Source organism: Haliotis cracherodii, unplaced genomic scaffold, assembly GCF_022045235.1.
Source record: "Haliotis cracherodii isolate W230 unplaced genomic scaffold, xgHalCrac1.p SCAF_5, whole genome shotgun sequence".
In the NCBI taxonomy this organism is placed as follows: domain Eukaryota; kingdom Metazoa; phylum Mollusca; class Gastropoda; order Lepetellida; family Haliotidae; genus Haliotis; species Haliotis cracherodii.
This window is the reverse complement of record NW_027266308.1, coordinates 15,510,009-15,524,777: the sequence shown is the minus strand read 5'-3', so window position 1 is coordinate 15,524,777 and position 14,769 is coordinate 15,510,009. Positions and strand designations below refer to the sequence as shown.

Below are 14,769 nucleotides of genomic sequence, written 5' to 3'. Positions count from 1 at the left end.
ATGGTGCGTGAGTGAGTGCATGGTGCGTGAGTGAGTGGATGGTGCGTGAGTGGATGGTGCGTGAGTGAGTGGATGGTGCGTGAGTGGATGGTGCGTGGGTGAGTGAGTGCATGATGCGTGAGTGAGTGGATGGTGCGTGAGTGAGTGGATGGTGCGTGAGTGGATGGTGCGTGGGTGAGTGAGTGCATGATGCGTGAGTGAGTGGATGGTGTGTGAGTGTGGATAGTGCGTGAGTGAGTGGAAGGTGCGTGAGTGAGTGCATGGTGCGTGAGTGAGTGGATGGTGCGTGAGTGAGTGGATGGTGTGTGAGTGTGGATGGTACGTGAGTGAGTGCATGGTGTGTGAGTGTGGATGGTGCGTGAGTGAGTGGAAGGTGCGTGAGTGAGTGCATGGTGTGTGAGTGTGGATGGTACGTGAGTGAGTGGAAGGTGCGTGAGTGAGTGCATGGTGTGTGAGTGTGGATGGTGCGTGAGTGAGTGGATGGTGCGTGAGTGAGTGGATGGTGCGTGAGTGTGGATGGTACGTGAGTGAGTGGAAGGTGCGTGAGTGAGTGCATGGTGTGTGAGTGTGGATGGTACGTGAGTGAGTGGAAGGTGCGTGAGTGAGTGCATGGTGTGTGAGTGTGGATGGTGCGTGAGTGAGTGGATGGTGCGTGAGTGAGGTGGATGGTGCGTGAGTGAGTGGATGGTGCATGAGTGAGGTGGATGGTGCATGAGTGAGGTGGATGGTGCATGAGTGAGGTGGATGGTGCGTGAGTGAGTGGATGGTGCATGAGTGAGTGGATGGTGCGTGAGTGAGTGGATGGTGCATGAGTGAGTGGATGGTGCGTGAGTGAGGTGGATGGTGCATGAGTGAGTGGATGGTGCGTGAGTGGGTTTAATGGTGCATGAGTGAGTGCATGGTGCGTGAGTGATTGGATGGTGCATGAGTGAGTGGATGGTGCGTGAGTGGGTTTAATGGTGCATGAGTGAGTGCATGGTGCGTGAGTGATTGGATGGTGCATGAGTGAGTGGATGGTGCGTGAGTGAGTGGATGGTGCGTGAATGGATGGTACGTGAGTGGATGGTACGTGAGTGAGTGGATGGTGCGTGAGTGGATGGTGCGTGAGTGGATGGTTCGTGAGTGGATGGTACGTGAGTGAGTGCATGGTGCGTGAGTGGATGGTGCGTGAGTGAGGTGGATGGTACGTGAGTGAGGTGCATGGTGCGTGAGTGAGTGGATGGTGCGTGAGTGAGTGGATGGTGCGTGCGTGAGTTTGATGGTGCATGAGTGAGTGGATGGTGCGTGAGTGAGGTGGATGGTGCATGAGTGAGTGGATGGTGCGTGAGTGAGTGGATGGTGCATGAGTGGGTGGATGGTGCGTGAGTGAGTGGATGGTGCATGAGTGAGTGGATGGTGCGTGAGTGAGTGGATGGTGCATGAGTGAGTGGATGGTGCGTGAGTGAGGTGGATGGTGCATGAGTGAGTGGATGGTGCGTGAATGGGTTTAATGGTGCATGAGTGAGTGCATGGTGCGTGAGTGATTGGATGGTGCATGAGTGAGTGGATGGTGCGTGAGTGAGTGGATGGTGTGTGAGTGAGTGGATGGTGCGTGAGTGAGTGGATGGTGCATGAGTGAGTGGATGGTGCATGAGTGAGTGGATGGTGCATGAGTGAGGTGGATGGTGCGTGAGTGAGTGGATGGTGTGTGAGTGAGTGGATGGTGCGTGAGTGAGTGGATGGTGCATGAGTGAGTGGATGGTGCATGAGTGAGTGGATGGTGCATGAGTGAGGTGGATGGTGCATGAGTGAGTGGATGGTGCATGAGTGAGTGGGTGGTGTGTGAGTGGGTTTTATGGTGCATGAGTGAGTGCATGGTGCGTGAGTGAGTGGATGGTGCGTGAGTGAGTGGATGCATGCGTGAGTGGGTTTAATGGTGCATGAGTGAGTGGATGGTGCATGAGTGAGTGGATGGTGCATGAGTGAGGTGGATGGTGCGTGAGTGAGTGGATGGTGTGTGAGTGAGTGGATGGTGCGTGAGTGAGTGGATGGTGCATGAGTGAGTGGATGGTGCATGAGTGAGTGGATGGTGCATGAGTGAGGTGGATGGTGCATGAGTGAGTGGATGGTGCATGAGTGAGTGGGTGGTGTGTGAGTGGGTTTTATGGTGCATGAGTGAGTGCATGGTGCGTGAGTGAGTGGATGGTGCGTGAGTGAGTGGATGGTGCGTGAGTGGGTTTAATGGTGCATGAGTGAGTGGATGGTGCGTGAGTGAGTGGATGGTGCATGAGTGAGTGGATGGTGCGTGAGTGAGTGCATGGTGCATGAGTGTGTGGGTTGTGCGTGAGTGAGTGGATGGTGCATGAGTGAGTGGATGGTGCATGAGTGAGTGGGTTGTGCGTGGGTGAGTTTGATGGTGCGTGAGTGAGTGTATTGGAGTCTAAGTGAGTGTGGGTGTAATGGCGACTGCACCTTGTCAGCCATATTCCGCCTAATTCCAGTTCTCTGGGTCAGACCCATGGCCACATCACTTCACTGTGTCTGGTCGCCAGGTTCGTCAACAGCATTCGTTTGGCGTTCTTTCAGATAAATATTTGTAATCTAAACATGTAGTTGATGCGCACGCAGAGGTGTGTTTGTGATGAAACTGAAGACACCACGGGGAATATTCGACAGAGTCAACGAAATTAGGCCGGGATTAGAAAACCGGAATTGGTGAGGCGGATGGTCTCAGGGGGAAGCTGGAGTTTTCACTGTAAATATAATATGAAAATGTAATTGGCTGAGTCGAAACGAGGCTGAGTTGGCAGAACATAAAACACACACACACACACACAGTTCTACAGTGCCAGCTCTCTGTGATACCATGCTGCAGTTCAATATGGATACACCACTAAGAGACATGAAACTGACCCCTAGGGGACCCCCTCCCCCCCCCCCCCCCCCTTAATACTGGCATATGGGAACAACAAGATCCTCTTTTAACTGTGGAGACGATCTGCCTGTAAAACGAACGAAACATGTTCTGCACTTGATAACGTGGACAATTATTTGGTAGTTGGGAGGGGCGTGTCCAAAATGCATTTCGGGCGACTGGGAAGAGCAAATCTTTGAAGTCTGTGTATGTCTCCACGAAAAACATTGATTCACAGAAGTGGTCATAGTTGTAGCAGTAGACTAGGAGTGAGTAAATTGGTTTAACGCCGCTTTGAACAAAAGTCCAGTAATATCACGGTGTGTCAGCTTGATGTGGGGGGAAATCCCAAAGTGATGCAGATCACAGACGTTTACCACATTGGTGAAACCCTCGAGCACGGGTATGGTGCTGACAAACCTAGAAACATAACCAGGGCGAACCGGATGCGAACCTACGATAATAGATTTCTGGTGTGACCAGGGGACGCAACTCTGCACAGCGATCTTGTGAGCCGGTCTAGAGAGGAGCATCATATGGTGTTGAAACTATGATGAAGTAATGTTCTTACCATTCTCCCCATACTTGCACTAGGTAGCACCACTCGGTGTAATGAAGAACACCGTGCTCACGTCAACGACGTCAACACCACGGCACCACGTGCAAACAGCATGGTCTGTGTTAACAGCGAACTATATCCTGAACATCAATAGATATACAGAAAACCCTCTTGATATCTGTCGAAACCACACATGCTGCTGTCACGTTATGGAAGAAATGCCTACAATGATACTTCAATCTAGGAATGATTGCGTGACGACCGGCAAACACATCAGCTTGCACGATCTTCATACTAGAAATGAACAGTATGTGACAAGGGGGCATTCCACACTTGTCAATATTTATATGATGGAGGGAGGGAGTGGCGAAATCGGGAGGTGCATTGATTGATTGATTGATTTTACAAAACTATTTATTTATTTATTTATTTATTTATTACCGTCTTCGCACGGTGACGCCACATAAGCAATCTTGCAGCTATTCCCGACGAAATGCTTTATTTGTATGTAACCCATATAAAGAGGACACGTCTTAGTGCAAGGGCTTGTGACGCCAAGATGAGCAGCAAGATATACATGGTCACTAGCAGTGTCATGGTACCATATCCTTACATATTTCTATGACACCGGTGGTAACCATATATTTATCATCCTGCTAATTTTGGCGTTACAAGCCCCTGTATGTTCCATAGTCCACTGTCGCAAGGAAACCAGATGCATCGACTCGTCACACCGTACATGGTCAATTTAAGGAATTACGAATTCGTTTTTTGAAAATCCTCACATTCAGGTGATATCTGATGAAATCCTAATTATGTGGATACTACACGCGAAACAAAACTCATTTCTACTGTTGATATACACTCCTCACTGTCGCTGTATTATATAGTATCATCAAGTGCATAGGCAGCCAAGTGATATGCAAATTAGTTTGTCGTTTAAAGTCATCACTGCGCCGGTGCGTTGCATTAAACATCATGCTGTATTGTTCCAGTCATCACATTATCTATCAGAACTGCTGACATCCCAGTTTCACATAGTTCTAAAACATCTATAAAATCATAAAAGAGCACAATCAAATCGGCCCCGTATATTAAACACTTCACGTTGCAAAGAAAAAGCTCAAGACTCTCGAGATCGAAGAGCGAAATTGCTTCGCTCACAACTTTTGCATTTCAAATGGATAGCCTCGTGCCTTGCTAGGACAACCGTATCAGATTTATATTAGAATTGCTTGATGAGGATAATTACAAAACAAGCCAAAGCGCTCATCATGGATTCGTTCAAGGTTACTGTCCTAAGACATTGTATTAGCCGGTGCGCTTGTTCATCACGCTATGTGTAGACGTGCATGTCGTCGGCGGGGTCGTGTCAAAAGCTGCGTGACTTTATTTTTATTGATCGACAGACAGTGCTTTGCTAATGAGGCGACGCCTTCAGTGGTAGCCTTCGAACTAACTGTTGGGGAATTTTGTCGTCTTTCCGGGATAAGCTGGGTACCGTAGTGTCTGAAAGATGTTCCGTTGGAAAATGTGTGCAAGGTAGATAAAAACAACAACGTTTGAACCTATACTCAACCACACAAGTAACGTTCTCATGTACAGTCCTCAATTGTGATAATTGAGCTCAGGATTGGGCTAAAGATTAACACCTTTAGAAACTAATGTCTATTACATAAAGGAGATATAGCAGTTTGAAAGACAAAGACAATTTGAGGTGTGATGAATGAAACGGCATCAATTACGTCTAAGACCTGCATCACTGCCGACACGCCGTGACATGTAACGTATATACGTTAAACAATGGTACTTGTTGTTACCCTGCATGGCGCTCGGCACCTAACCTTTGTCTGGCGCTCGGCACCTAACCTCATCTTGTATTCCAAACCACAATTAGAAGAACTAGAATTAGAAGACCTAAGGGACACAACTCTGCGACAATTGGCAAAAGACAGAACCCGCTGCTAATTTCAGTCGGCTGCACAACTGTAGAGTAAATCCAGTCTTAAAAGGCGCCCCAGTTCGCTGCACAGGGTTAATCCCCTTCGCCGATCGCAATGGGTTCGAATCCACCACACCCAGGCTCCAAGTTCTCACCTAAGTGGTAAACGTCTATGACCTGCGTCACTGATGCGGCGTTTTACAAACTCACTCTTTCTTCCTGACCACAATTAAAGGTTTATTCCCTATTGACGTGATTTAACCATATTCGCGTGACAGATTAGTGCAATACTCAGAATATTGAAATATTTACTAATTACACCACATTAATGTCAATATTCGTGCTCTGTCTGCCCCACAAAGCTTGATTTTAATCCCTTTTCAAATGACAGTTAATCAGTAGAAACCACATTAGCAACGTTTGAAGGATGAGAAAACAGAGCACACCAAATTTCTTGATGAATACACTTAACGCACACTGAACGAATTCTATTGATTTTAAGCTCGTGATATTTTTGTTACGGATGTTTACGTGATGCATGGTATTGTCAAGTCAACTGCGCTGTTGTAATCTACAAAAGAATCACAACAAAGCTGTTTGTAGATTTCATGAGAGAATAGGCCTCTGTACCTAATACAGTCGACTACAGTGATACACAGGCTAATATAGTGTGTAACCTGTCTGCTTGTGTGACAGCGTGCCCCAGGGGCGTGGATCGTTCATTATGCTATCAACCACTGGTTTACGTTCGATTATCTATAGATCACTGGACTATTGCTAAATACAACGTTGGACATCTCTCTCTCATTTATAGTTTATTTTTATAACATTTTATAGTTTATGTAACTTCCTCGGTGTCTGGGGCACGAGTGGCCCAGTCGTCTAAGAGGCCGCGATTCGTTGTGCAGAGTTGCGTCCCTTGGGCACGCCAGAAACCTATGATTGTGGGTTCGAATTCCGGTCGCCCCGATTATGTTTCTAGGTTTGTCAGCACCATACCCGTGCTCGTGAGACCTGCATCACTTCTGGTTTTCTTCCCACATTAAGCTGGCACGCCGTGATATAACTGCAATACTATTAAAAGCTGCGTTAAACCCAATTCACTCATTCATACGCATACAAAAATATATTGAAGAATATACTCTTAAAAAAATAAACGCACAGGGAGTATGTAATTCACTAAAAATGACAACACAAAAAGTCCAGTATATAAAATAGATATATGTTATTGGAAAATGTTGGTGGCCTGATATTCGACCAACGGTGCGTCAAAACGCAGCAATTATCGATGTGCAATGTTTTAAACGGCATTGTTTTCACACTTGTTCAAAAATGTCATGGAGGGAAACAGTAAAGCAAAATGCACGTGCAAGTTATGACATTCGTAACTCGTGGTAGTGGCTATAAAAAGGGCAAGCATAAGACAATAATTTGTCATTCATTTGTTAACATATTTTAAGTTCGAAAATGCCGAGACTCAACGCTGCCGACTGGAACATCGCCATAGGACGTATCCAAAGAGGGGAATCGCAGTTATCTGTTGCACGCCACTTCAACGTCCACCACAGCACCATTTGCCGCCCTTGGGACCGATACACACAGTTCAATTCCACTACAGACCGTCCGAGAACCGACCGACCAAGAGTTACCACCCCTGCACAGGATCGCTACATTCGCCTGTTCCACCTACGTCATCGCAATATCCCAAATCAGATCTGAGATCTGACTTGGCTGTGGTTCAGAGAAATTTGACAGCAAATCGCTACATGAATCAAATTCTTCATCCTCACCTTCTTCCAATCATTGACCACCAGAGGGAGCTGTTTAACAGGATAACGCTCCACCGCACACAGCTCGTGTAGACTACCTTCATAATGCCAAGATTAACGTCTTGCCCTGGCCGTCGAGATCTCCAGATCTCAACCCAATCGAACACCTCTGGGATGAACTCGATCGACGTGTACGTCAACGTCACAACACGCCGCAGACACTCCCACAACTGGCCAATGCATTACAAGCAGAATGGCGCAGAATTCCGCAGGACAGAAATCGTACATTTATCCAGTCAGTGCCGAGGAGATGCAGAGCCGTGATTGCTGCACGGGGCGGTCCCTGACTTCTGTAGACCCGTGCTCTTCCATCCCCTGGACGGAGGAGAAATCTTGATTCGTCGCTGAACCAGACATCGTTGTTGAAAATGTTGTCGACTCAATATGACGCGCCGAACAGGACGTCTTGCTCGTAGACCTGCTGCTCTTAAACGGTTTCGTACGGTCTGGTCGGAGATTCTGCGCAGACCGGGTATTTTGGATGCGGTTGAGGTTGCTGTGGTGATCCTTTCACGTAGGTGGCGCAGTCGGATGTAGCGGTCTTGGGCGGGGATGGTTACTCTTGGTCGCTCCGACCTTGGCCGATCACGTGTTGACCCAAGCTGTTGAAACCAATCCCATAGCCTTGTGGTAGTGCTGGACGCTACATTGAAAACCCTGGTTACAGCTGATCGGGATTACCCTGCCTGCAAGCGGCCTATAACGTTGTTTCTTTGCACTTCTGTTAATCTTGGCATGTTGTTTAACTGCCACTGTTCGATTGACGCATATGCAAGCAAACAAAAACCCTGCACTTTAATACCGTTCATGGTAGTGCTGCCCGTGCAGTTCGTGCAGCTCCATGGCCCTTTTATAAACGCACTGGGTGCGCTTTCCCGAATCGTACGTGTTTCACGACGAATGGTTTGCATGTTCTTGTCGTGATCATTGATCGGGAAGTTTGTCAAAACCTCTTCATTTTGCACCTCTTGGTCGCTTATTTTGCTTTTATTGCCAAAAATATCCGTTTTGCGTTTCTTTTTTGAAGAGTATATTTCCCTGTCAGAATTTTCGAAAGAAACATAGCCCATAGAAAAATTTTTTTTTGCAAAGTTGATCTCTGATCGTCATCTGTAATCTAAGTGAACGCTAAACCGTGACAGCCGCCATGGATCACGTCCCAACAGGCAGGTCGGCTTGATCGCAACCAAGTCTCACCAGGCAGGTCGGCTCGATCGCAACCAAGTCTCACCAGGCAGGTCGGCTTGATCGCAACCAAGTCTCACCAGGCAGGTCGGCTTGATCGCAACCAAGTCTCACCAGGCAGGTCGGCTCGATCGCAACCAAGTCTCACCAGGCAGGTCGGCTTGATCGCAACCAAGTCTCACCAGGCAGGTCGGCTCGATCGCAACCAAGTCTCACCAGGCAGGTCGGCTTGATCGCAACCAAGTCTCACCAGGCAGGTCGGCTTGATCGCAACCAAGTCTCACCAGGCAGGTCGGCTTGATCGCAACCAAGTCTCACCAGGCAGGTCGGCTTGATCGCAACCAAGTCTCACCAGGCAGGTCGGCTTGATCGCAACCAAGTCACACCAGGCAGGTCGGCTTGATCGCAACCAAGTCTCACCAGGCAGGTCGGCTTGATCGGAACCAAGTCTCACCAGGCAGGTCGGCTTGATCGGAACCAAGTCTCACCAGGCAGGTCGGCTTGATCGGAACCAAGTCTCACCAGGCAGGTCGGCTTGATCGCAACCAAGTCTCACCAGGCAGGTCGGCTTGATCGCAACCAAGTCTCACGGGGCTGGTCGGGCAAATCGGGTCGCTCAACACATGATGACTGCGAAACAGATCCGTTTCCGAGTCAGTATGGTCAATAGGGGCAAATGTCACACGAAGGGTCTGAGTCACTTGTTTTTTAGTTAGTTAGTCTGACCCGCCGTGTTCCCGGATCTTCTAGATGTGTGTAAACGGGACGATGTAAGTACCCCGTGATTAGTTAATCCCTTAGTTTCACTGGAAATGCTACCTTCTAGATGTGTGTATACGGGACGATGGTAGTACCCCGTGATTAGTTAATCCCTTAGTTTCACTGGAAATGCTACCTTCTAGATGTGTGTATACGGGACGATGGTAGTACCCCGTGATTAGTTAATCCCTTAAGTTTCACTGGAAATGCTACCTTCCGAATTTCACTTTATATCGAAACTGCAATTCGTTTTATTTTCCATTTCATATAATGCTCTGATTGAGACACCACTATACGCGTATTCCATTAACAATGTGCGAGTTATATAATTTATTTTTTTTCAATTCAGCATTTTAACTTTTTTACAGTTGCGAAGCTGATCTGTCAGACAAGCTGGCTTTCTCAGCTCTCCATCAAATTGCGCAAACTTTGATTGGAAATAGATGGAACCCAGTTATTCCGTCACATGACACTGGTACGCACAGATAGGGCCCAAATACAACATTATGCCAGTATGAACGCTCCCCCAGTCAAACATCTGTTACAGAGAGACAGAGATGCTACACACAGGCAATGTACACCAGTGATGTATCTCATCAATTTGCTCATAAGTAATTTAGTAGTATCGTAAGGGGATGCTTCGTTTAGCACGTGTAACTCGATATGTTTACAGCACTTAGTGTACATTTATCGCGACGTGTTTCATTATCACATGCAGAGTTTAATCATTTTATATTGCTGACTATCTGGACTGGGAGACTTAATGTCGCTTTAAGAAACTACACCAGCTTGTGTGACAAGGAATTACATTTACAAACAACCAATCTGTTTTCTGTTTTCCGATTTTTATAGTGGAAACAAGAGGTATATATTTGATATGTTCCTAAATGACAAATACAATTTGGCATTTCACACACACACACACACACCCAAGACCTTGTCAATCCCCAATCTCACAACGACAACATGTAATGCAGTACCAACCCTATCCCTCACTCCAACTACAGGTAATGCGGTATCGCCTCCCCCATCCCAGTCTCTGTCAACTATCCCTCACTCCAACTACAGGCAATGCGGTATCGCCTCCCTTCTCTATGCAGTCTGTCAACTATCCCTCACTCCAACTACAGGTAATGCGGTATCGCCTCCCCCATCCCAGTCTCTGTCAACTATCCCTCATTCCAACTACAGGTAATGCGGTATCGCCTCCCCCATCCCAGTCTCTGTCAACTATCCCTCATTCCAACTACAGGTAATGCGGTATCGCCTCCCCCATCCCAGTCTCTGTCAACTATCCCTCACTCCAACTACAGGTAATGCGGTATCGCCTCCCCCATCCCAGTCTCTGTCAACTATCCCTCACTCCAACTACAGGTAATGCGGTATCGCCTCCCCCATCCCAGTCTCTGTCAACTATCCCTCACTCCAACTACAGGTAATGCGGTATCGCCTCCCCCATCCCAGTCTCTGTCAACTATCCCTCACTCCAACAACAGGTAATGCGGTATCGCCTCCCCCATCCCAGTCTCTGTCAACTATCCCTCACTCCAACTACATGTAATGCGGTATCGCCTCCCCCATCCCAGTCTCTGTCAACTATCCCTCACGCCAACTACAGGTAATGCGGTATCGCCTCCCCCATCCCAGTCTCTGTCAACTATCCCTCACTCCAACAACAGGTAATGCGGTATCGCCTCCCCCATCCCAGTCTCTGTCAACTATCCCTCACTCCAACTACAGGTAATGCGGTATCGCCTCCCCCATCCCAGTCTCTGTCAACTATCCCTCACGCCAACTACAGGTAATGCGGTATCGCCTCCCCCATCCCAGTCTCTGTCAACTATCCCTCACTCCAACTACATGTAATGCGGTATCGCCTCCCCCATCCCAGTCTCTGTCAACCATCCCTCACTCCAACTACAGGTAATGCGGTATCGCCTCCCCCATCCCAGTCTCTGTCAACTATCCCTCACTCCAACAACAGGTAATGCGGTATCGCCTCCCCCATCCCAGTCTCTGTCAACTATCCCTCACTCCAACTACAGGTAATGCGGTATCGCCTCCCCCATCCCAGTCTCTGTCAACTATCCCTCACTCCAACAACAGGTAATGCGGTATCGCCTCCCCCATCCCAGTCTCTGTCAACTATCCCTCACTCCAACTACAGGTAATGCGGTATCGCCTCCCCCATCCCAGTCTCTGTCAACTATCCCTCACGCCAACTACAGGTAATGCGGTACCGCCTCTACAGGGCCGTGTTGCTTGCGAGGTTAGCACGCCACTCTGAGAAATTCCTTGCTAGTGCTTAATCAATGCCGATTGCTGTGCTACAGAAGGCCGTGTTGCGAGTGTCTTCAAGCATTGCCAGGCAGCAAACCTGAGATTATTCCCAAGCTTGTTTATATATTTGAGGTATTCAGCGTGATAGGAAGCGCTCCGTTCACCTCCACAGCGGTCTGATAAATGGATTACACACAGGGAAGAAATTCCTTCTAGACTAACCCAGGGTTCTCAAAGACTTAACTATACCATTTTTTCTTTTTGGATAAACCTGTCACATATTTACCTGCACAGTGTAATACGCTTTATCCGAGTCTTTAATCACAGGATAACTATTTGATTATACCAGCGTACACGCGGTACAGGAGCTGTTTGTTAACAGAACAAGTAACAGCGGTATCCACGGTGTTATCGCCGGAGCTAGTAATCTCGGTGTTAGGAGTTCACAGTGATACTCAGCGGCCGAGAAGGACTGAACATAGCTGTGGAACGCTGCTGTGGAGTTTTTTGTTATCAGTTCCTCTTCGGTTGCAACTCAACATGGAGTAACCAGTCTACTTGTGTGAACGATATTTGGAAAAAGTTACTTTTACAGGTTTGGATTCTTCTATTACAATGGCTACACCGCAAGACGACGTAAAAACCTCCCTTACCGGACCACAGAGGAAAAATGTGCATATAAGTGATGAGAAAGCCGAGATTATTGAAATAGCTGAAAAACACGGGCCTCTGTATAACGCAATACCGTGTATGCCATTGCCAGTGGCTGTTATGTGCTGCGTTCTCAACATCCTCATCCCAGGACTTGGTAAGTACTTTATGATGATGATGATGATGATGATGATGATGATCAGTATATATAGAACTGTCATTGCATTCGCTATCATCATAGTATTATGTTTACAATTATCATTATAACCATTATAATCATCCTCACATCCTCATCATGATCTCAAACTACACACGAATCTCAAGGCGACACTGGTGATTTTGTGAGATTTGAACAAAGGAGATGTTTTTTAATGATAATTTTCATCATAGGTTGCAGTGGAATAAATACCCAAACTGAAATAATCTATGAAATATAATCACCAAAATATATGTTCAGGAGGTCAATACGTAAGTCAATTATACAAATATCAATTCAATTTTATTATCAAATTTCAATTTCGGAATCGATGCTTGAGCTGATTTTTCGGTCTTTTTTTTAAAATCCATACTATCCTAGAATCGCATTATGATACCAAATTGCTACATTTCCTTGACCCACGTGTAACTTGATAACGAACCGTTTAACGTTCACAATATATTGTATTGACGTTAAGCATATACTTTCCAACCGAATTATTCAAAAGAAATACTAAAACATATTCAGTTGATATCTATATTTCAGCAGAACCAACACAGAATCGTCTCATTAGAGAGATGTAAACTGTAAACATTGACCGACGTCACTGCGGTAAATCCGCCTGTACCGATGTTTTCGTTGCACGGCTTTTCATGTCAATTTTAATCTTTGCCTCGGAGTCGGAACCGCTGGATGTTGTAAATAGCACAGCGATTTCCCTGTTTTATATACCATGATGCACCTGCTGTGAGCTTTAACCCTTTAAGCTGCTGTTACACCTGGTGGCGTTTAATGTCACAGTTTGTCTTCGCTGATATAGTTAAGACATTGATAAACAATTAGCAGGAACATGGCTTAAAGAGGCAGCAAGCTTCACAGTCTGGTGCCATCTCCTGTTTAGGTCTAGCCGTTGTACTCAGTGACCTGCGTGAAACGGAACTATTGTATCTGTGAACATTTACGCATTAGGAGACATTATTAGGTAATCATTAAGTGGTGGGTTTATGTTGGTAAACAAAGTTGTATTTGAATGGCTTGGAACAAACTCGCTGGGACAGACAAGTTGTTGTCTAGTCTAACCCCCTCTGAACGTTCACCGAACACGTGATTTAGGCAAAAACACAGTTATGTTTATTCTATGTATCATTTAACGTAAATAAAAAATAATTACGTTTTTCATAAGTTAGAAAATAAACACGTCCCTGCATTTGTTATATACTAATGTAGTGTGGTATCCGCTAACGTTTGGTCACTTTAACTGTAAACAGGTATGCTTCATCATAACGTTCCATGTTTCAGGGAATAATTGCCTGTCGCTTGTTTGTGTGTACGGAAACCACTTCTTAAACGCCACACAGACAGCTGTAATACCATTTTACGACATCACGTACTGAAAGTGGTTACAGCGATTGTATTTCTTTACGCTACCACTGCCTCGTCAAGATCGCCCCTGTAATCTGGCATCAATCTCTACAAGCGTAACACTTTTGCCTGAGACAGAAATTCCATGGCGATTTGCTAAGACGACATCATGACAGGATTTTCCATATTGTGCATGCGTTTAATCCTGTTGACGTCATTTCCCGCGTTCGTCGACATTCACCCCTTCCCGTAACCAGATAAAAGAATCGTTAACACTCGCTTCTTCCCGTAAACTGATTGAAGACTCGACCGCATTCGCCCTCACTCGCCCCTTCCCGTAACCCGATAGAAGACTCGACCTACATCTCCACTCGCCCCTTCCCGTAACCCAAATGAAGATTCGACCACCCGCTCCATTTACCCCACCCCTTTATATACCCGATATAGAAAACTCGATCCCCGTCTCCACTCGCCCCGTCCGAATATAGACTCGATTCCATTCGTCCCCATTCGCCCCGTTCTGTAACCGTATAAAAGATCCGACCTCCGTGACCTCCGTCTCCATTTGCCCCTTCCCGTACGAAGCCTCAATAGACCCGTGAAGACCGAGGTTAGAATAGGTCTTCAGCAACCCATGCTTGACGTAAGAGGCGACTAACGGTATCGGGTGGCCAGGCTTGATGCATTTATGTATGCCAATTGCATGGATCGATCCCCCCCCAGATAGACTCCCCCCCCCCCCCGGCATATAATGTGGGGGGATCTAGTCGACGCCTCGTCTGTCTAAAACTAATAGGTATTCCTTCATGATACTTTCCAGACACAAAGACCAATATGTCAAATGGTACCTTTTGCTACTTCGGAGTGTTCAGAATATATATTTGTTTCGTTTCCATAGCAACAAGTTCGACACTGTCTCTGTTCATAGTGGTGTGTTTCTCTGGACCATATCTCTATTCTTTTTTTAAACTGTGCACCAGGTTGTCAACTCGTACTCTTTGCTATTTAGGAATTTTTAGAATTTTATATTTTTGCTGTTTCCATAGCAACAAGTTTGACAAAAAACAGTATGCCGACATAGAAGACTCGTCTCCACTCGCCCTCTCCGTAATC

At 46.6% G+C, this 14,769-nt stretch overlaps 1 protein-coding gene across 3 annotated transcripts in view; it reads left to right on the top strand.

Annotated features, from left to right (window-relative positions):
• Nucleotides 1–11,507: 11,507 nt before the first annotated feature.
• The window catches only part of LOC139443108 (protein stum homolog), a 92,848-nt gene continuing 89,586 nt past the window's right edge, over nucleotides 11,508–14,769 (top strand). For all 3 annotated transcript variants that reach the window (XM_071224049.1, XM_071224050.1, XM_071224051.1), the window contains exon 1: nucleotides 11,508–12,255. In XM_071224049.1, the coding sequence (XP_071080150.1) occupies nucleotides 12,063–12,255 (193 nt within the window). In that variant the 5' untranslated portion in view covers nucleotides 11,508–12,062. The remainder of the gene's footprint in view (nucleotides 12,256–14,769) is intronic.